Source organism: Schistocerca piceifrons, chromosome 1 (genome assembly GCF_021461385.2).
Source record: "Schistocerca piceifrons isolate TAMUIC-IGC-003096 chromosome 1, iqSchPice1.1, whole genome shotgun sequence".
Lineage (NCBI taxonomy): Eukaryota > Metazoa > Arthropoda > Insecta > Orthoptera > Acrididae > Schistocerca > Schistocerca piceifrons.
Genome location: NC_060138.1, coordinates 529,787,523 through 529,809,589, shown reverse-complemented (window position 1 = coordinate 529,809,589; position 22,067 = coordinate 529,787,523). Strand labels below are relative to the sequence as shown.

At 42.2% G+C, this 22,067-nt stretch overlaps 1 protein-coding gene across 1 annotated transcript in view; it reads right to left on the bottom strand.

Moving 5' to 3' along the window:
- LOC124746904 overlaps positions 1-12,609 on the bottom strand; it is a 105,832-nt gene extending 93,223 nt beyond the window's left edge. Inside the window, exons 1-2 of the mRNA XM_047248948.1 lie at positions 12,474-12,609; positions 7,160-7,305 (exon numbers count right to left, since the gene is read on the bottom strand). Of these exons, the coding sequence (XP_047104904.1) occupies positions 7,160-7,305; positions 12,474-12,609 (282 nt within the window). The remainder of the gene's footprint in view (positions 1-7,159; positions 7,306-12,473) is intronic.
- Between the last annotated feature and the right edge of the window lie 9,458 nt (positions 12,610-22,067).

Genomic DNA, 22,067 nt, shown 5'->3' with positions numbered 1-22,067 from the left:
ACAGTGTTTTTCAAGCATTAGAAACAATAGCCAACGTAGAAACGCGTGTAATTTCGAACGTTTCTAGAATACATTCGCCGTAATCACATTTCATGAAACCATAGTTTATGTATTACACGCTTGCACAGGAGCTTTATTTTGTTGCTCCCTTCCACTGTGATCAACTGCGAATTATTACGAAATTGCACCCAATGTTATCGATAGTGATTACATGCCCTAAGCTGGGGCAGCATGTACCTTGAAAGCGATGAAAATATGAATTTTTTATTGGATATTATGATGATTTGAAGTCTGTTTTGTGCGAATATGAAGGAATTTTAGAGCAAATCCATATTTGAAGTTTTTTTAATGTCACTTTTAATGGCAGTTTGCAGATTGAGGTATGGTCACCTTTTGCTCCCTGACTTCTCTTGTTATGATATTTGAATTCATAAGGCTAGAGACATTTTTCCGTTGCTCAGAGCTGTTGGGTACACTGTTCCTTGCCTTCCATTCCGTTGTTTCCAATAGCAATAACGTAACACGTGCGTTTTTATTTATGAGCAGAGAAATGTTGAGATCAACAAATGAGTTGGTCCCTAGGCGCTTGTGTTTGGTGTTGTGTGACCTTCGATTCATAGCTAGTAAATTTTTCTCTACGTTTCCATGTATCCATGGCTTTGCATTCCACACTCAGAGTAACTTAATGTGTATTTCGTTCATCGCTTCCTGCGTACTTTGTCTCCAGGTAGAACCACCTCTGGCGGTCCACCAAGCACAGCAGCATCCGCTCGGTGGCTTCCAAAGCGCAGTCGGAGTGTGTTGTCTGTAGTAATTAGACTACAGATGTGGCGTCAAGTTATAAGTGGAAATGGAGGTCATATAGCGGGAACACAGCGGGAAGCTTACTTACTGCTGGAAAAAAATCAGCATACCTGGATAGACGACGTCGATTTTGATCCGATGGTGGCGTATGCCACCCGGAGGATTGTAAGTGTACTGATAATGGTTTCAGCGTCGTCCGCCAACTCGTAGAGCTACCAAAGCGCATCTCTGTCTACCCTTTATTAGAGAATGCTCACAGCCAAAACGCTCAGTGTGATCCAACGTGAGAAGCGAGCAGGCAACCATGCCATGGAGACCCACTCGTGCTTCCTACAGCCAACTGAGCCTGTTTGAAAGGGAAAAATTGTGGCCTTCCGAGTGACAGAATGGTCCTTTCGGAGAACTGCCACATAAGTTTGACGTGCTGTGTCGGTTGTGCAACCGTGCTGGTATCACGTGTCAAGTGAACATTCTAACAACTGTAGACGAGATCCACACAGCACAGGCGCCCGCCACGATAGTCATATTGTACGGGCACCAGTGGTACATCGTACAGCAACCACAGCACAGATAAAAGGGCATGTCAACACGAACTGTTGCGAACCGGTAATTAACAGTGGGACAGTAGGGCTACGGGCACGCACGTGTGTAGCCCGTGCTCCACTCACGCCACATCGTGGACGTATCACGGATCGATTTGTGCCGTGAGAGTATCACTTATAATGGTGCACGTGGTCTACAGCAATGAAGAGTGGATTGACTGTGTCCAGACTAAGCGCCTGCAACACTCGCTTCCCGCGAAGCAGACCGGTACAGCGGGCCCCGGACCAAGTAGGGGTCAGCCTGACCGGTCGTCCCGGAAGCACAGACGCTTCCCAGAGACCACCAGGAGGCGTCCACGGCGCCGCAAGAGGTCGCTACAGCCGCGGACATCTTTCCTTCCCCTCGACACGTGACTACAAATAGAGCCAGCCATATCCATACCAAGCAGTATTTAGGCTGGCGCAGGAGCCTGGAGAGGCAGTTCGCATCGAGCGAGCCCACTGGTGTCATCGTAGCCGCCGCGTCATCGTCCACCGCCGCCAGCGTACCGGAGCCATCCTCGCAGGGCCCCTACTCGTCTTCTGACTCAGGTGACGGCAACGTGGACTCTGCACCGCTCTTCACGAGACGCCCGGGGCTTGGTTTGGTGAAGTTTTATGGTTACTACAGACAGTTTATGTTTGGAAGAATCTCTGATTTAGTTATTGGTAGGCTTTGAGGATCAGTCCTACCTCACGAATATTGTTTTGTAAATATTGAAGAAAGACTTTAGTTTAAATAAAACCGCTATAACTCACACTCTGAGATTTTCCTATCCGCGGACGGCGGATATATCAGGATTCGTCCAAGACACACTGGCCCACCCCAAGCCTTTGTGGTCTGGGGTGCGATAAGCTACAATTCTCGTTCACCTTTGGTGTTTCTGGAGGAGACGATAACCAGCACTCGGTGCATGCATAATGTTGTTAGACACGTTCTCTTGCCGTTCTTGCAACAAGTAGGTGATGCGTTGTTCTAACAGGATAATTCTCGCCCACACACTGTCAGCGAAATTCACCGTGCTCTGAGCCGACCGCTGTGGCCGGGCGGTTCTAGGCGCTTCAGTCCGGACCCGCTCTGCTGCTACGGTGGCGGGTTGGAATCCTGCCTCGGGCGTGGATGTGTGTGCTGTCCTTAGGTTAGTTAGGTTTAAGTAGTTCTAAGTTCTAGGGGACTGATAACCGCAGAAGTTAAGTCCCATAGTGCTCAGAGCCATTTGAACCATCAAAGTGCTCTGAAAGATGTGCAGCAACTTCCCTGGCCAGCACGGTCTCCAGACTTTTCTCCAATCGAGCGCGTGTGGGATGTGATGGATGAGAAGGGACTCGTGCCACTCATCAACCATCAACTCTTACAGATCTACCTAAACAGGTCGAGCAGACTTGGCATAACGTATCGCAGTGCAATCTGCTAGCTGTACGATCGACTGGGTGTTAGAGTCAGCGCTTTCATTGCCACTCTTGGAGGCTACACCACGTACTAATATGTGAGCTTCGGAATGGATCGATACCTGGTATCTCAGAACCGCTTGTGCTATTGTTCTGTAAGTGTAATCATTTCATGTACTTCCTGTTGCAACAATAAATCTTGAGTGAATTGGAAACCTCTAAACGGGTGTACTATTTTTTTTCTGGCAGTGTTCATTCAAGCGTGGGATCCACATGAAGACTATCCAACATGGAACGCAAACTGAGGATGTCCCAAAGTTACAACAGACATCGGCAGGAATGCAGGAATGCATGCTGACATGCTTCCAGAATGAAAGGTCTAGGAATTCATCAAGGAAATAACACGCTGTAAATTTTCAGGGAAATGGACCGGTACTGCATCGTGAAGTCTGATTTGGAGGCAGATGATCTCTACAAGAAGGATAAACGGATCTCTAGAGGCGAGAAGCGAAGTATGGAGATGAAAAGAGTGAGGATATAGCAGGAGCGTATTAACCCTTTCGAGTCGGCCTCGAGTTGCTCTCGGGGACTGGCAGGTAGCCGTGGACGTCGTATCTCCCGATCTAAGTTTCACACAATGATAATAATTTTGCAGTTACATTCAGTAGTGTATGTGAATACTGTCTGCAAAATATGTTGCGCATAGAGCTGGTAATAAAGAAGCAGTAAATTAAAATGTTGTGTTTGTGAGACTCGACTTTCGTTTCAAAAGCGTTACAAACACTGTAAGTACAATAACACTATAAACTCAATATCCCGGAACTTTTGTTTTCTAGACTGATGTACCTTTCCTCTGAAAAAATTTACACCAGAGCATTGAAATTGTAAGTCAGTTGTGTTATTACACGTGCATGAAGTACATTTTTTTAGCTTTCTAGCTACATTATGGTGGACGACGCGACCCTTTTTATGGTAGAAATTTACCCGAAAAAGGGTCGTTATAAAATATTTTTCAAATTTTACTCTGAAAAAAAAAATCTGCTAGTTTGCAAATGGTGCAAGTGTCTGTGAAAAAAATTTCAGTGTTCTACTGTTTACGCTTCCTGAGGAAAGGTCAGTTTAACATGATGGCGCTACATGGTATCCTTTCTTCTTATGAAAAATAATCTGTCGCGCACAACCCGTGACCGGGCAACATGCCTGACTATGAGCAGAGTACAGCCTTTCTTCCCCGTGGCACTAGGAGTAGGAGTATGGTGAAACAATTGCTACAGTCATCTTTTTAACCCACATAAAAGTCCGCAGTACTTATTTGACAGCAGGCTGAGTGGGCTTGGGACCGTGATGGAGATCTAAAACAGAAAAATACCTATATCTACCTACAATTGAATCTGTGACCTGCAGGGCTGGAGTCTAGTGTACTGTCCATTCTTTTATTATTGTAAAGACCATACTAACTAGGTAAAAGAAAGCTTCCAGCAACTGACGATGCAGATTTCCCAGGTCGTCTTCTCGTATGAGTACACAAGATGAGATGAATCTTGAATCGTGGAATATCGTCATCTACCGCTACTGTTACCTGGAACACGCCAGCCAGCTGGAATGTTCCTGAACAACAAACCTAAATAGCTGAGTAGTTGGCAAAGTAGAGCCGGTATTTCACACGCATTATATGTCCATCAGTTTGTCCATTAGAAAGGACCACTGCGAAACAGAAGTTTGAATTTTGGCCAAACGTGTGCCTTCCTCTGTGCAATAGTGTGGCGCCCTTCGACGTCACCATCAGGCTCGACGACGCTTTAAGCAGCAAGGTGTTGGGTGACGACACATCCGGAAAAAAGGCCAGAGCTCAGAAGTTCATGTGACGTGTAAAGTGGGTTAATGATGTCCCATCGGCACCAAATATCACCACAGTTCTGCCCAATGCCACCGTGGTCGTGTCACACGATCGGAAGGTCGTCTCAGCCCCCTCTTAACCACATTTTATTTACCCCTTTCGTTTGACGGCTCTGCGATGGAGGTCAGAACAGCGACTCCCAGCATTGAAGTCACGCGGGACGCATCTCCGATCATAATCGCACGAAGAGGCCTCTGGAGTGGCATAAAGAGTGTCAATGAAACGACTTCTTCCACTGAGACGTTGATTCCCACACATTTGGTAGTGCGATGCGATGAGCAACAGGATGACGTACTTGACAACTATAGACGCTGCTGCCACTTCCTAGGCGTTTCAACCCTACTCTAAGGACAACATGAGGCTGCAACTGCATTGAACGTAATCCCTTCGAACGATTGTGTGACTGCAATTTTTGCTCCGGCTTGTACCTCTACATACCGTTCAAAACAATTGGGCGAAATATGACTGTGGTCCAAAGCACCAGGGAGGTTTTTCAGCGCTTCTGTTCGCCTCCGCCTGTGGCGTGACCACGGTTGGGGGGGGGGGGGCGAGGAGGAGGAGGGAGTGCTACATTGTCATGTGCGTGAATAAAACAGCAAAGACCCCCTCAAAGACCTTCGAGTTTGGCAATAACCTCAGTGGCACCAGTTTCCATTTATTGAGAATTTTAAGAATGTGCCTTTGCAGAGAAAACCTTAGAAGTAGTGCTAGACGCCTGTAGGTACGCAACCACTTGGTACACCAACAGTGCCAGTTGCCTTCCTTCAGGCGCTTATCACTACTTCGAGGTTTTTCTCTGTAAAGGCACGTCTTCACACACATACACTCATTCACTTAGTCAGTCACTCACTCACTCACATATATACATGCGTATATAGCTCTTCACAAAATGTTTTTTCTCGTTTTTTTTACTACATATTTATTTATTGTTTGACATTTAGAATTAAGTTACTGTCATACTCGCTAAAATGATATTTAATCTGTGTCTGTACCTCTTTGTGTGTAATATCTTTTGCAGTGTTGTTTACCAGTCCTGCAACCCCTTCAACAATTACAGCCAACAAAGTCTGATGATGGCGATGCAAGCCGATAACCACTTAAAGAAATAAAGTACTACTGTAGAGCTTGCACAATTTTGAATTTTTCTTTTATAATTATTATTACCAATTCGAAACTGCTGAAGATTAATTTTTCACAAGCTGCGACATTGTCGCGAATAAAACAGTGGCCCATATATAGAATAAATTTCCTTTAATTTACGTCTATGGTCACAAACTTTTTGTTCAGAGATTACCTCGGTACTGATTTGCTGCTTCACGTTACAGAGCCTTTTGACTGTGTTGTAGGCCAGGCATGGCACTACTTTCACAAAGTAGAGCAGCAAATCAGTACCGAGGTAATCTCTGAACAAAAAGTTTGTGACCATAGATGTAAATTAAAGGAAATTTGTTATGTAAACGGGTCATAGTTTTATTCGCGACAGTGTCGCAGCTTGCAATAGGTTTTGTGTTTTTGTTCTTATAAATCTCAAGACCAGATATAGATCCTGAGATCATGACTTAGTTTAACTTCTGTTGTGTACATAGTTCCATGTAGTCAGCACATACACAACTTTCCCACTAGAGCACGCCCTGCTAAGCACAACAGCGCAGGCGCAGCGCTCGTCCGTCTCCGCACTACGAGATGGCGCTGCCTTAGAGACGGACCAAATTCTGCTTCCGCTGATCCACGTATTAATATGTAACGCAGCCAATGAGATTGCTGCTAACGTAGAACCTTCTTTCCTCACAGATCACACTCGCACAGTGATACCTGAACGCTCAAGGTATTATAATGAGTGGACAGACCTCCGATTAGTCAGTCTGCATTAGTCTGTACCAGTCTGCATTAGTCTGTACCAGTCTGCATTAGTCTGTACCAGTCTATAGTCAAGTTTCAGTCTGCGACTAACAGGATTACCATATTCCTGTACATAGCCATGAAGATTAAATGTATAGACACTTTGTCAAGTATCAGAGATATGTGAGAATAAGATTAACGTACGAAGACCAAAAGAACTTCAGATTGTCAATTGTGAATAGCATCCAGAATCAAGTTAAGTAATTTTATGCTTTTTATTATTTTAATAAATGTGTGTGAAAATTAATCATGTTCTGTTTAAAGTTGGTCACCATCACTCTGCTACTCTAAGCGTGCAAGTGGCATTTCTATCGTCTGACCTAACGGCAGAAGATAAACATGCCACGATAAGACCACGAGACATATTGCTGACACTCGCCTACATCGTTAGAGCGACAAGTCAAATAATCTGATGGTGTGTGTACCGAAGGTCTTACAGTACGCACACCACAACTTCATTCCTCGCAATATGTTTTAAACCTACAGTACTGTGATCACATTTGATATTTCTGCCAAAATGTATGTTAGTGTAGAACATTGTGTAAAAGAACGAACCTTACGAAACGGTAAGCAAGGTCGGCGCTCTCACCTTATTATCGTCGAAAGACTGCACGGCTGCTCTGTCGCATCCGGCGGCACTGCCGCCACCAACCAAGAGGACTATGCCGACCGCCACCAGCAGCAGCATCGTCGACCCTGAGGATCGCATGGCGCCGATGAACTTGTTGATTCCTCCTGTGGCAGTATGAGTCAATAAAATTCATGTACTAGGGTGTTACTCCCGTGAAGTAAGTTCAAGCAACATGTCATCTGATAACAGAACGTTACAGATTTTCTTTTACAGTTTGGGGGCATGTGTGTTAACTGTGCTTCAAACCGCCCTGTGAATGTGCAGGAATAAATGATGTACTGGGAAGAATGGATGAATTCCGGTACAGGAACTGAGAAACTGCGTACCAAAATTAAAAGTTTCCGCATGAACAATCGAGGCAACAACAAAAACTTGCTGGATTTTCGTCTCACGTCCATAAACGAAAAGAAATAGATTTCTTTCAAAAATGTGATGACATTTTTGACACAGAACAAGTTAATGTGCTAAGTATCATTGCTGCTGAAGAAAATCAACAATTTTTGATTAGGTAATGGCTGAAAGGACGATCAGCGTGGGTAACATGCACCCGATTACCAGAGAAGAATACCCGAACGAGCAGAAGCAGCTGTGAAAAGGCATAGATATGAAAACCAAAAATCCGGCAAACATATTTATTTGTGCATTCATAACATAAATGTTACATGACACATTTGAAGATGAAAGAAAAGATAAACACAATACTCATTCAGTGCTATTAATTTTACATACATTTCGATAGTTTACGTTGCTGCCGTTGAGATATTTCCTATCATTTTTCTCACACCGTGTTCCCGAAATAGTGACATCAAGTTCAAGTAGTGCTGAATGGCAGATACTTTATTTCGAGCAACATCAGTTCGTAACACTGCCTCAAAAATACCATCGTCACTATCAAAATAAAGAGACGCCGTCTAGCGTCAACGACTCCCAAGTATCTTTCCGTGTTCTTGGGGTCTATCCAGCTCCCAATGTCAATGACAAAATAAATTTACGCTTCCAATTGTTTGTGCTTCGTGATGAACTTAAATTATCACCACAAGAAGATAAAGCGATCTGTGATATTCGTATTTTCCCTGTCAATATACGTACATGTCGAAAAGAGGAGGAGGAGATTAGTGTTTAACGTCCCGTCGACAACGAGGTCATTAGAGACAGAGCGCAAGCTCGGGTGAGGGAAGGATGGGGAAGAAAATCGGCCGTGCCCTTTCAAAGGAACCATCCCGGCATTTGCCTGAAGCGATTTAGGGAAATCACGGAAAACCTAAATCAGGATGGCCGGAGACGGGATTGAACCGTCGTCCTCCCGAATGCGAGTCCAGTGTGCTAACCACTGCGCCACCTCGCTCGGTATACATGTCGAAGTGTGCTTCTCTGCCCCTTATACAGACAAAGCACCCGATATAGATTTCAGCATTCTTCCCAACCTTCATAAATATTAGGCTGTCGAATGTTGTATTCATCGTGACTTTGCACAAATAAAAAAAAAAGAATATGGTACTTGTCTCACAATATGTCCTTTTGCGATTTTTGTTTCTGATACATTTGATTAGGAAATGACAATGGTAAGTGAACGGAATCATAAGATGGAACCATTAGACGAAAACACTAAAAGGTTTAATGAAGAAATCCATCAAATTCGAGAAATTATGAATAAATGGACTGAGCAGTCCGTTTCGTATAAAACAAGACTATATTTTACCATATCGGACTTGAGTGACAAGTTCCTTAAAACTGATGTTGATTTATAATTCAAGTAATATTCTTCTAACTTTTAAATTCCTGACGACTATAAAGCAATGAAAAAACTAGAATGAAAATTTCACTCTACAGCGGAGTGTGCGCTGATATGAAACTTCCTGGCAGATTAAAACTGTGTGCCGGGCCGAAACTCGAACTCGGGACCTTTGCCTTTCGCGGGCAAGGAGAGCTTCTGTGAAGTCTGGAAGGTAGGAGACGAGGTACTGGCGGAATTAAAGCTGTGAGGACGGGGCGTGAGTCGTGCTTGGATAGCTCAGTCGGTAGAGCACTTTCCCGCGAAAGGCAAAGGTCCCGAGTTCGAGTCTCGGTCTGGCACACAGTTTTAATCTGCCAGGAAGTTTCAATGAAAAAACTGATTTATACTCCATACGATGTTTTAAGCGTCATTTAAAAACGGAAATAAAACAGTTTCTTGTGTCAGTCACTTATTTATTTTGCCACTGCGCATTTCGCTGATTCATAACAACATCTTTGGGTGGATAATTGTTTGGCTACATAACTTGCGTCAGGGAAGAACACAGACTCCTTTCACAGCAGACCAAGTGCAACGGAGGTTTTGTTTTGTCTATTACAATAACCTGAAAGGTCTTTTAAGTTACATGTAAACATAATGTACGGTAGAGAGTATACGCAACAGGCAGCGGCATGCAGACTGTTTTCGTCTCTACTTCACTTCAAAAGACGCAACGTAACTTGTCCTGTACTTGGTCTGTTGCTATGGAAAGGCGTATGTGCTGTTCACTAATGCCAGCCTTGTAACTGAGCAGTTATCCAACGGAAGATGATGACGTGAACCATAGAAACACATAGAGGTAAAATGAATACGCGACTGACGTAGAAAACGGTTTTATTTGTGTTTATCAAGAGCCGCATCCCTCGTGATGCCGTCCTTTCTAGACGAAATATTAACTTTGAAATGGCTATAATGTCGAAATCAATCAACAGTGATTTAAAAATATTCTTTCAATTACACAATCTTGGGGGAAATGATGACGTCTGTGAAGAAATTACAAAAGACTCGCAAAAATTTCGAATCAATAACAAGGGACTATTCCCAGGTGTAAATAAACGAACTTGAAACGCGTCGGGTATGTAGAGAGGTCAAAATAACGCATTACGTATTTCTACGTTATTGCTAAATTTCAATTGTAAGGGGCAAAACGCACCCCGGAAAGTAATTTGCCATATTAAGATTACAGGATATATCTTCGGAACTGTAATGTATAAATACGTTTCATATAAAAGTTGAAATGTAATTTACTTTCTTAAAAACTGTGTAATAAATTTTTGCAGTACTTTTTAATTTTTCAGAATACCCAACCACCATTAACTTATACAGTTAAAAACTTTCTTTGCATCGTAAAGAGGATTTCACGCCACGTCCAAGTATGTGTAATAATCCAGGTTTCTGAAATACCATTTTTGGAAAATAGCCTGTACGCATTGTGCTGTTAGAGTATTTTCAATATACCTATTTAAATTATATAATCATTCGCTATTATTCCTGAAAATCTTCTCATAAAGTTCTTCTAACATTGAAAGCCAATACTTCCGACGGATGTACCTGTCACTTTCAGCCTTTTGGGACCATCAGATGAACAAACCCCTTGTACTCAGGTGCGACACTCAAAACAGTTTCTTCACACGCCCATATTCTAAAAAACTAAGTAACAATAACACCGTCCGAACAGACTTTGAAGCCCCAACGGTACCGACCGCCCGCCGTGTCATCCTCAGACCTTAGGTGTTACCGGTTGCGTATACGGAGGGGCATGTGGTCAGCACAACGCTCTCCAGGACGTTGCCAGTTTTCGTGATCAGTGTCACTACTTCTGTCAAGTAGCTCCTTAATTCGCCTCCTAAGGGCTGAGTGCACTCCACTTGCCAATAGCACTCGGCAGACCCAGACGTTGACCCATGCAAGTGCTTGCCAAGCCCGAAAGCGTTTCACTTCGGTAGTCTGACGGGAATGCAAGACTAAGAACAACAAGTAATGAGAATAATAACGAACTTTTAGATATTTTAATTAGGTCTGTTGAAACTACTCCGACAGCACATTGTGTACAGCTTATTTACCTAAAATGGTATTTCATGAAATAGCATCATTAGACATGGCTGGATTGGTTTGAGAACATCTTTACTCTATGTTCTAACAGAACAGTTTTCATTTTCCAAAATTAATTACACACGCTGCTTGTATTTTGCAAAATTTCAAATTTATCGAGAAGTTGATTATATAGTTTTCATGAAAGTTAATTACATTTTAACTTTTATATGAAACACATCACTTATATATCATCGTTTCGAAGAATTCCCTCTAAGCTTATTATGCCAAATTGTCTTTCGGGATGTGCTTTTCCGCTTAGAAATGAAACTGAGCAAAAAAAGAAAAACATTGTTTTGACCAGTCTATATACCTGCCAAATTTCATCAAGATCGTTTCTTTTTACGGCTGGGATCGTTCCTTTATATATGGCGTGAGTCGGTTTGCCGCTGGATTCGATTTGCGCACATCTACTTTGAGAAACGTAACTGAAAAACGTAGTTTTCAGAGTGGCTGCCCTCGATTAGGTCAACAGTAACATAATGGATAGAGCAGTGTGGCGTTCTTTGACTTACCTTGAGACGGAAGCGGGGGTGGTACCACGCAATGGCGACCCGCGGACAATGATAGCGGGTGCTGGTTACAACGGCTATATGAAGGCGCCATTATCGCAGATAAGCCTAACGCCTCTCAGCCTCAACATTACGCATGGTTCACACTTGGAGGGTGTATGAGAGGGAACCCGTCGCAGATAACAGGAAATTCATATCTCACTCATCGGTATTCCCTCCTCAGTTCATTGTTAAATTACGTGCAGATGGAAATCAGCTTTTGCCAAACGTACTGTACACTATCAGATAGACATAGACTAATGAGCTCAGCTACTGCACCACACGTCTTGCTCATTTTATGAAAATCGGCGCTACGTTTCATGGCAGACAAATATGAGATTAAGTGCCAGAGAATCTCTAGGGGATATGGAGCAGAAGACAAGTCAAAATTATATGCTCTGCTAGACCAGAAAATTAATCACCTGTCTATCGAAGCAGTGTTTATCTATCAGAAGAAAGTCATGCACATACGCAAAACAGAGCTACTATTTACATTGTTGGCTGGCTAATTTCTGGTGTAACGATTTTTCAGAATCCACTTAATGCATCTACAAAACTGTGGGTAATTTCTTGTGGACAACTGTTCTTCTGTGACCACACATCTGACCCGTGTAATACTGATTATGTAGAATTACCTTACCAAAAAAATAATAATAATTGGAGCTTGCAGCCGGTCGTCCTTATACTTCGACCGGGCAAGTGCCAATCATCTTCAGGTGAGTCATCGAAGTCTGACCGAAACTTCTCGTGTTCCGCAATTTACTTAATGACAGACTGACCACACTATACTGTGGGATTACGGAACTCAACAATCCTCTGGGTTTCCGGCCATGGACGTGCTCTGTCGTCTAGATCTTACTTGGCGCCACCAGACCCAGAGGACTGCGTGACGACACAATTAGGGCTCTCTCTGCCTGCTTTTGTCTTCTGCTGCTTGTCTCCAGTTCTCCAAGTCTTCCAGCTGCAGCAGGTCTTGTCTTAGCCCATCCGTACATCTCTTCCTAGGTCTTCCCACTGGTCTGCTGCCTGATGGGACCCAGCACATTGCAATTTTGGGCCCCCTCGTCTCTCCCTTTCTCATTCCGTGTCCAGCCATTGTAATCTTTTTGGTTATTATCACTCCAACTATGTTAGGCTCGTTGCATAGTTCTTCTATTTCCGTATTGCAGTGCCTTTTCCATTCTCCAGTAGTTTGGCCCTAGACCGGTCCAAATATTTTCTTGAGGATCTTTCCTTGAAATGAATGGCTGAGAGTACAATTGACATAAGCACTTGCTGAAACAAACAGAGCAAATGACTGCCAAAATTAAATGGCCATTTATTACTTATACGATTAACTATCGAAACATTAGATACTTTTTCCTAATTGTCAGTTATCCTGTGTATGTTTGTAGCTATGGTTGGAGATTATAATGCCAAAGCATTATTTTTTATAATACGGGGTGCATCAAAAAGAATCATCTGATTTAAAAAAATCACAACTATTATGTTATTTGAGATATGTGCGTGAATAACTTACTATTGGAAAGAGAAAATTCTCGAGTTTTACATGGTACAACATGAGACGGTCTCTCCAAAATTTACTATGTTTTGTGCAGTTTCACTGGGAAAGGTGTATGGTCCATTTTCCTTTTCCGAGAACACTGTTACAGGATGCACATATCTCGATCCGCCTGAGAACTTTATTTTCCCACAGTTGGAGACTGATTCGAAAGACTTCATTTACCAATAGGATGGGGCACCGCCACACTGGCGTCTGGAAGTGCGGGAATTTTTAAGTCAAAGGGTTACTGAACGATAGATCGGTCTCGCTGGACGAAATCATTCAACCTTACATTACTGGCCTCCAAGGTCACCAGACCTGACTGTGCGTGATTATTTCCTCTAATAGTTTATAAAAGGCTCTGTTTATGTGCGTTCATAACCAATAATAATGAATGAACTGAGAAATCGCATAACAGCAGTAATGGAAGCTGTAACTCAAGACATGCTCGCTGCAGTATGGGAACAATTTAAATACCGCATTGACATCTGCCGTGCACCTCAGAGGGGGGGGGGTGGGGGGGGGGGGGGCATATTAAACACCTATGAAAATGTGTGAAACAAAACTTTTTGAATATCCCGTTCATCAAAAAACAAAATTTATCGTAGGCCTATATGTGTATTTGTTTCAGAAATATAGACGTGCCAAATCGGATGCTTCTTTTTGATACACCCTGTATATTAAATATACTTATAGTCTTCAGCCTACACCTATTTAGAGTAAAATAGGTGAAAATGCAAAAATATTTTATTTATTGTGCTGTATTTTGGAGATTTTCTGGTGCAACACATATGACGTACAAAGTACAGTAATGTTCACTATAAAACAAGGATATGTGAGCAATTAAAGTGAAGTTAATACAACAAGCTGAAAAAAGCGACAAATAACAAATAAAATTAAAATACTAAAACGAAAATATATTGGTGTTGGTCCAACACTACGAGAGATTATTCATAGTCACTTCCTATAACCCCTGCACAGTTAATGTCTATAGAATCATAATCATTTCCTTGTGCAGTATCTTTTGAAGAATGTCCTTCCTGGGCAATACTCGTTGTTGTGCATCTTTCTCGATGTTTTGTACATTCTTCTGTTTTCCTCGTCCCTTTTCTTGACCAAATCCTCTTCTTTCTCCACTCCCTCTTCTTATACACAGAGTAACTGCCGTTTGGGAATGGGATATATTGTTACATATCCCATGAGAAAGTGAAGGGATGCCGGTCTTCATTTCCTGGAAATTTTTCCATTTCTCAAATTTTATTTCAAACTCATCTTGATGCAAAGGTTGCAGAAGAGGTGTTGGTGCGGGACAGATATTGGGTCCCCTAAAATCCGCTTCTATAAACTCAAGATCACGGTTTAGTGAGTACCTCAACTGCTTTGTCAAAGGATTTTCTTTACTGATTTATATCCACCTGGGATTCCTTCGTTGTATTTTGTTTCCTTACGTGTATTTAGTAAGTTTATTCGTTGTTATGGCATGCATTACTTTATCTGAAAGAAAGTTTTCTGTTTTCATCTCCACTACGGAAAACGTTCATCTGACCCGATTCACAGCTTCCATTCTGCCTTGGGGAACACATACATGTTTGAAGTGTTTCTTTGTCTTTTCAGAGAGACCAAAATCTTTATCACATTCGATATATGTATGGCTAGATTCAAAAATCCTATTATGTATTCTGCCAATATATGGATTTTGCCTCAAGATATACCAAAGCTGTTCCAAAACATGATCTATTTAAACATGGATTACACATTACATCAGTGCTCTTAAAGATGTGCATAGTAGTCTATCCTTCAGTCAAGATATCAACAATTCTCATCATGTCGGCCCTTTCATTTATACCTGTTGTATTCTAAATGCAGTCCATGGATTGGCTTATAGTTTAAACAATATGCACTTAGATCTTTTTATTGTGAAATATCACTTGTACCACTTGTACTGTGAGGCCTTCATATGTAAGCAGTCGGTTGAGGTCTTCTTTTCGTGTGCTCCAGCATAGTCTCAATTTCAGTTGTTGTGATATGCTTCTGCGTTTTAACACCGCATTTAGCGATTAATAGCTTCTGTTTCCATCCTGCAGTCTTGTCTTACCCTCTCATTCAGTTGGTGTTGCTGCAGTAAATATCGTTCCATGATGCATGGATTCTTTCACACGTCTGTAACTGGTACACTTGCAAACTTGGGAGTTATGGTGATTTCTTACTATCATCATGTACTCATTCTTCAGGTACAAACATCGCTACCACTGATTCCAGCGTCTGAATACTTCTTTTTAGTTCTTCTTGTGTGCTTGCATCTGCATGGGCCAGATAGGTAATCTTTTCGTTTTTGGTTTGAATACTCTGATGGTTCTCTCTGTTGAACACTTGCATTAACTTTTCGAGTGCAAAACTGAAAAGAACTTGTGATAATCCATCTCCTTGTCTTAACCTTATATCCACTAGCCAGCTTTGTCATTTTATAGCCTACTTTAACCTTAGCTTTCGCGTCGTTTAAGCATAGATTGAGATGAAGAAAGTCATAGGATACCTCCTAATATCGTGTCGGACCTTCTTTTGCCCAGTCTAGTGCAGCAACTGAACGTGGCATGAACTCAACAAATCGTTGGAAGTCCCCTGCAGAAATAATGAGCCATGATACATCTATAGCTCCCATAACTGGGAAAGTGTTGCCGATGCAAGATTTTGTGCCAAAGTGACCTCTCGATTACGTCCCATAGATGATCGATGGGATTCATGTCGGGCGATCTGGGTGCCCAAATCATTCGCTCGCATTGTCCAGAATGTTCTGGAATCAAACCGCTAATAGTTCCGACCCGGTGACGTGGAGCGTTCTCGAACATAAAAATTCCATCTTTGTTTGAGAACATAAAGTCCACGAATAGCTGCAAATAATGTCCAAGTAGCCGACCATAACCGTTTATAGTCAATGGTATGCTCAGCTGGACCAGAGAGCGCAGTCCATTCCATGTAAATACACCCCTCCCTCCCCCCCCCCCCCCCCCCAACCATTTATAGGCCGCCACTTGCTTGCAAAGTGCCTTGTGTTGACAATTTGGGTTTCGTTGGGTCTGTGCCACATTCGAACCCTACCATCAGCACTTACCAACTGAAATCGGGACTTATGTGACCAGACTATGGTTTTCCAGTGGCCCAGGGTCCAACCTATATATGGTCACGAGCAAACGAGAGGAACTACAGGCAGTATCGTGCTGTTAGCCAGGGCATTCGCGTCGGTCGTTTTATTTATTTATTTATTTACACGTCAAGTTCCGTAGGACCAAATTGAGGAGCAAATCTCCAAGGTCATGGAACGTGTCAGTACATGAACTTACAACGTAGAAGTAATAAGACATAAAAATAAATGTTCATGAACCTGAAAAAAAGTCTGTTCATAAGTTTAAGTAAACGCTATCGGCAATACAAGAAACTCCTCGACAGAATAGAAGGAGTGATCCATGAGGAAACTCTTCAGTTTCGATTTGAAAGCGCGTGGATTGCTGCTAAGATTTTTGAATTCGAGTGGCAGTTTATTGAAAATGGATGCAGCAGTATACTGCACACCTTTTTGCACTAGAGTTAAGGAAGTCCGATCCAAATGGAGGTTTGATTTCTGCCGAGTATTAACCGAGTGAAAGCTGCTTATTCTTGGGAATAAACTAATATTGGTAACAAGAAACGACAATAAGGAATATACATATTGAGAGGCCAATGTCAAAATACCCAGACTCGTGAACAGAGGTCGACAAGAGGTTCGTGAACTCATACCACTTATTGCCCGAACCGCCCGTTTCTGAGCCAGAAATATCGTTCTAATATGGGAAGAGTTAGCCCAAAACATAATACCATACAAGTGAATGAAAATAAGAAAAGTAGACTAATTTACGTGTCGAAGTATCACTCACTTTTGATACCGTTCGAATAGTAAAAGTGGCAGTATTAAGTCTTTGAACAAGATCCTGAACGTGGGCTTTCCACGACAGCTTACTATCTATCTGAACACCTAGTAATTTGAACTGTTCAGTTTCACTAATCATATGCCCGTTATGTGAGATTAGAACGTCAGGTTTTGTTGAATTGTGTGTTAGAAACCGTAAAAACTGAGTCTTACTGTGATTTAACGTTAGTTTATTTTCTACAAGCCATGAACTGAGGTCATGTACTGCACTATTTGAAACCGAATCAGTGTTGCACACAACATCCTTTACTACCAAGCTAGTGTCATCAGTAAAGAGAAATATTTTAGAGTTAGCCATAATACTAGAGGGCATATCATTTATATAAATAACTCATTAAATAATATAAATAGCCCATTAACGCCAAAGTTTGCAGCACTGTTCTAAAGGATACGTTCGCCGTACGTTCCACATTGATTTCTGCGGTTATTTCACGCAGTGTTGGTTGTCTGCTAGCCCTAATAGCTCTACGCAAACGCCGCTGCTCTAGATCGTTAAGTGAAGGCCGTCGGCCACTGTGTTGCCCGAAAGATAATGCCTGGTGTGGTATTCTCTGCACACTCTTGACGTTGTATATTCCGGAACTGAATTTCCCCACGACTTCCGAAATGGACTGTACCATGCTCTAGCTCCAACTACCATTCTACGTTCAAAGTCTGTTTATTCCCGTCGTGCGACCACAATTATTTGAGTACAAATGACAGCTCTGCCATACACTGCCCTTTTACACCTTATGTAAGTGATACCGCCATCTGTGTATGTACAATTGCTATCACAAGATATCTAACCTCCGTGTGTCTCTACAAGTTTCACCAATGTCTTTGGTATGCCAAATTCTGTGATGGCTTTAATCAGACTGTCTGTGGATACTATCACAAGCCATCTTCAAGTGTACGAAGAGAAGATGTAATTCTCTGCAGTATTCGTACATTTTCTCACGTACCTTTTTTTAAGACAAAACTCTGGTGAGTGGTTGATTATCCTTTTTTGAGAATTACTTGTACCCTCCAATTATTTCTGTTGCCAAGGATTTGACTCGTTCTAGTAGATAGTTGGAGAACATCTTGTAGCAGATGTTGAGTAGCCCTTATAGCTGTCACATTAATTGAAGGACTTATTTCAATAGTGGTACAAATCCAATTTTGTTCATTCCATATTCAAGTATATATACTTGAATATTTCTGGTATCTCAACTGCAGATTTTTCAGCGCTCTTTTAACTTTAGGACTCTGTATCTCAGAATGAACAAAAATGGATTTGTACCATTATTGAAATAAGTCCTTCAATTTATCTTCGTTTTTGGTTATGGGGCACATCACAGCCATCTTCCATTCCTATGGTATTGCATGTTTTGTCCAGGTTTACTCGATTGGAGCAAATCATGGAAATGATTATGCAACTGGTAATCGCTATCACGGTTTTCATGGATTCGTTAACAATAGAATCCCAAAAATCGTTGCTTCTTCTTGTCGCTAGGATCCTACAGCTGTCGCCGCATCCCGCATGTCTGTCGTCAAACGACTCGATCTCACCATTCTTCCACATCCCCTTCACTACTAATTCGCTTCTTGGATTACCCTTAACCATCCTTTTCGTGGTCTTCCTCTTCGCTTCCAGGAGGTTGCCATAAAAGTGCTTTCTTTAGCCATTATTTTCTTCCATTCTGTTGGCATCCCCTAACTATCCAAACTGTCTTCCTTCTATCCTGTCCGTAAAACATCCCACTCAGCAAGCCATCTAGTGGTGTGTGGTGGAGGGTAGTTCGGGTATCACTAACTGATCGCCCCTACCCTGTTCCATTCGCCAGTGTCGCGTGGGAAGAATGACTGCCGGCTAACCTTTGTATTGGCTCTAATTTCTCTTATTTTCTCTTCGTAGTCATCATGCGAGATGTATGTGGTAGGAAGTAATACGTTGGCCAACTCTTCCTGGAAAGCACCCACTCGAAGCTTCAGTATCAAATCTATCAGTGATGCACAACGCCTCTCTTCTAAAAATTCCGACTGGAATTTGTTGAGCATTACTGTAACGCTCTCGCGCCAACTAAACGATCCCTTGACGAAACGCGTCGCTCTTCGTTGGATCTTCTCTATCTCTTACATCAGTCCTACATAGTAAGGATCCCATATTGATGAATAATACTCAATAATCGGTCGAACAAGCACCTTATAATCACTTCCTTCGTGGATGAAATACATTTTCTTATGATTATTTCTAAGAATCTCAGTTTGGCATTTGCTTCTCCTGCTATTTGTCTTCTGTGGTCATTCCACGTAAGGTCGCTCCGGATAGTTACTCCTGGATATTCTACTTCAGATGCTGCTTACAGCAGTGTCCATCAACATTGGGGTTCTACGAAAGTAAAGTGGCTTTCTTTTCCTGTGTATGGGCAATAGGTTACTTTAGTTAAGTTGAGGGCCAACTGCCAGAGCCAGCGCTATTCATCAATCCTGTGCAAGTCATTGTGTAAATCGATACTTTCTTCTGGCGTTGCTATTTTGTTACAGATAACCGCATCATCTGTGAACAATCTTAAAGAGCATCCGACGCTCTCTGCTAGATCATTTGCATACATCGTGAATAATAAAGGGCCTGTCACACTTCTTTAGGGAACTGGGCAAATTACCTTGTATCTGCAGATTTTGTTACGTCAAGAGCGACGTGTTCAATCTTATATGGAAAGAAGTCTTGAATCCAGTCGCAAATCTGGTCCGATACTCAATACGCTCTTTTTTTTTCATTATATGGCAGTGCGGGACGGTGTCAGATACCTTCCTGAAGTCAAGGAACATCGCATCGTCCTAAGCGCCGTTGTCTACAGTGCTGTGGATCTCATGGAGGAAGGAAAGAGCGGAGTTTCGCAGAATCTCTGTTTATGGAATCCATGTTGATTTTTATAAAGAAGATTTTCATTCTCCATAAACGTCATAATTCTTGAGTACAAAGCATGTTCCATACTTCTATCAGCCTACAATAGTGTAATGGGGGCGTCCTTTTATTTCCTCATGTCTTATGTGATCAGGCCGAGAAATTCTAGATGCTCTTCACGTGTGGTGCATTCGTAAAGCTGTCTCTTTATTTATTTTGTATCGCTAAAGGCAACATTATTGTTTTATAGTGCTCTCAGAGTTCGCTCGTTTTTCTTGAGCTGGAAGCTGATTACGGAATCGAGTGTATTCATTCTCTCCATTGTTTTATAAAACCCTTGTGAGGCAAACTGAGGAATTACTTGTTTGAGAAGTAGCGGCTCCGGTCCCATAAACTGACATGCAGCCGGGAATGTGACGTGCTGACCACGTGCACCTCCATATCCGTATATAATGACCCCCGTGGGTTGACGACGACTCGGCGGCCGGTCGGTGCGGTTGGGCCTTCAAGGCCTGTTCGAGAACAGTTATTTTATTCTTTTATACACTCATTCGTGTGATCCTATTCTTTCATTCATTCATTCATATCATTTTTGCCCTCATAGACAGTGTTTGAACTCTAATATCTCATGATGACACAATTTTCACATCTTTCCTTTCTTTCTTTTCTCTTCCCAAAATCTCTTCATCCTTTGACTATGCACTTGTTTCCTTTGTTCCATCCATAATGCTACCGTCTTCGCCGGCCGTGTGGCCGAGCGGTCGATGGTTCGAATCCTGCCTCGGGCATGGATGTATGTGATGTCCTTAGCTTAGTTAGGTTTAAGTAGTTCTAAGTTCTAGGAGACTGATGACCTAAGATGTTAAGTCCCATAGTGCTCAGAGCCATTTGTGAGCTCCCGTCTTCCGCTTCTCATTTACCATAATGTTTGCGTGCCTAATTTTGTTCCTGAATTCCTTTCTGTCTTCTATCATTTGTTTTTTGATCCCCAGCTGCCTTATTTCTTCACCGAGCGAGGTGGCGCAGTGGTTAGACACTGGACTCGCATTCGGAAGGACGACGGTTCAATCCCGCGTCCGGCCATCCTGATTTAGGTTTTCCGTGATTTCCCTAAATCACTCCAGGCAAATGCCGGTATGGTTCTTCTGAAAGGGCACGGCCGACTTCCTTCCCCATCCTTCCCTAATCCGATGAGACCGATGACCACGCTGTCTGGTCTCCTTCCCCAAACCAACCAACCAACCTTATTTCTTCCTCTATTTCATGATACCAATTTGTTTTAAGGCTTGAATGTTTTACTACATCAAAGATTCTCTTTGTAAGTCTGGTGTTGTCCATTCTCTGTATGTGTCCGTAGAAATTTAATCTGCGTTTTCTGATCATGTCTGTGAGTCTGTCAGTCTGTTGGTATAACTCATTGGTAGGTGTTTTCATCAATATGCCATCTTTGTGTATGGGTCCGAATATTTTCCTGAGAATATTCTGAATTAATATTAGTTAATTTCGTGATTTTTACTACAACTTCGATTCATTTCACGAGTGCTGAGAATCCATGCGCTTTATATTATTTGTCATCAATTTGAGAACAATGTAGTAGCTATATTCAGTATTCTTGTTAATCATTTTTGCTCTTCGCAGGCCATTCCTTTGCTGTTGCACAGGAATCCCTTCAATGATAGATCAGTGTGCAAATAATCGTATAGTTCAATCGCTCCGTTAATAGATGAAGTCTGGCTCTGTTCTTGAGTAATATATAGGGTCATAAATGTAAATTTGGACGCTGTGTCAGGACTGCTGGTTGCTGTGGTAGAATATGCAGCAACTATATTCATGTAACAACTGTATATTTTATGTATCACATAATATCGACACTTTACCTAATTTTCTTACGTTCCCGCGGACTGTGTCCTTGAACGACGTTGTGACGTTGATTTGATGAAGTATTTCAATGAAAAAAGTTTCGAGTTAAAATTCGGTAACTTCAGCCACAATGAAACATCCTTATTGCGCCATGTATGGCATAAGCCGAACGTATCCACACTATATAGCGTTTGGTAGGGCTTTATGAGTGGTTAGCTGCTGT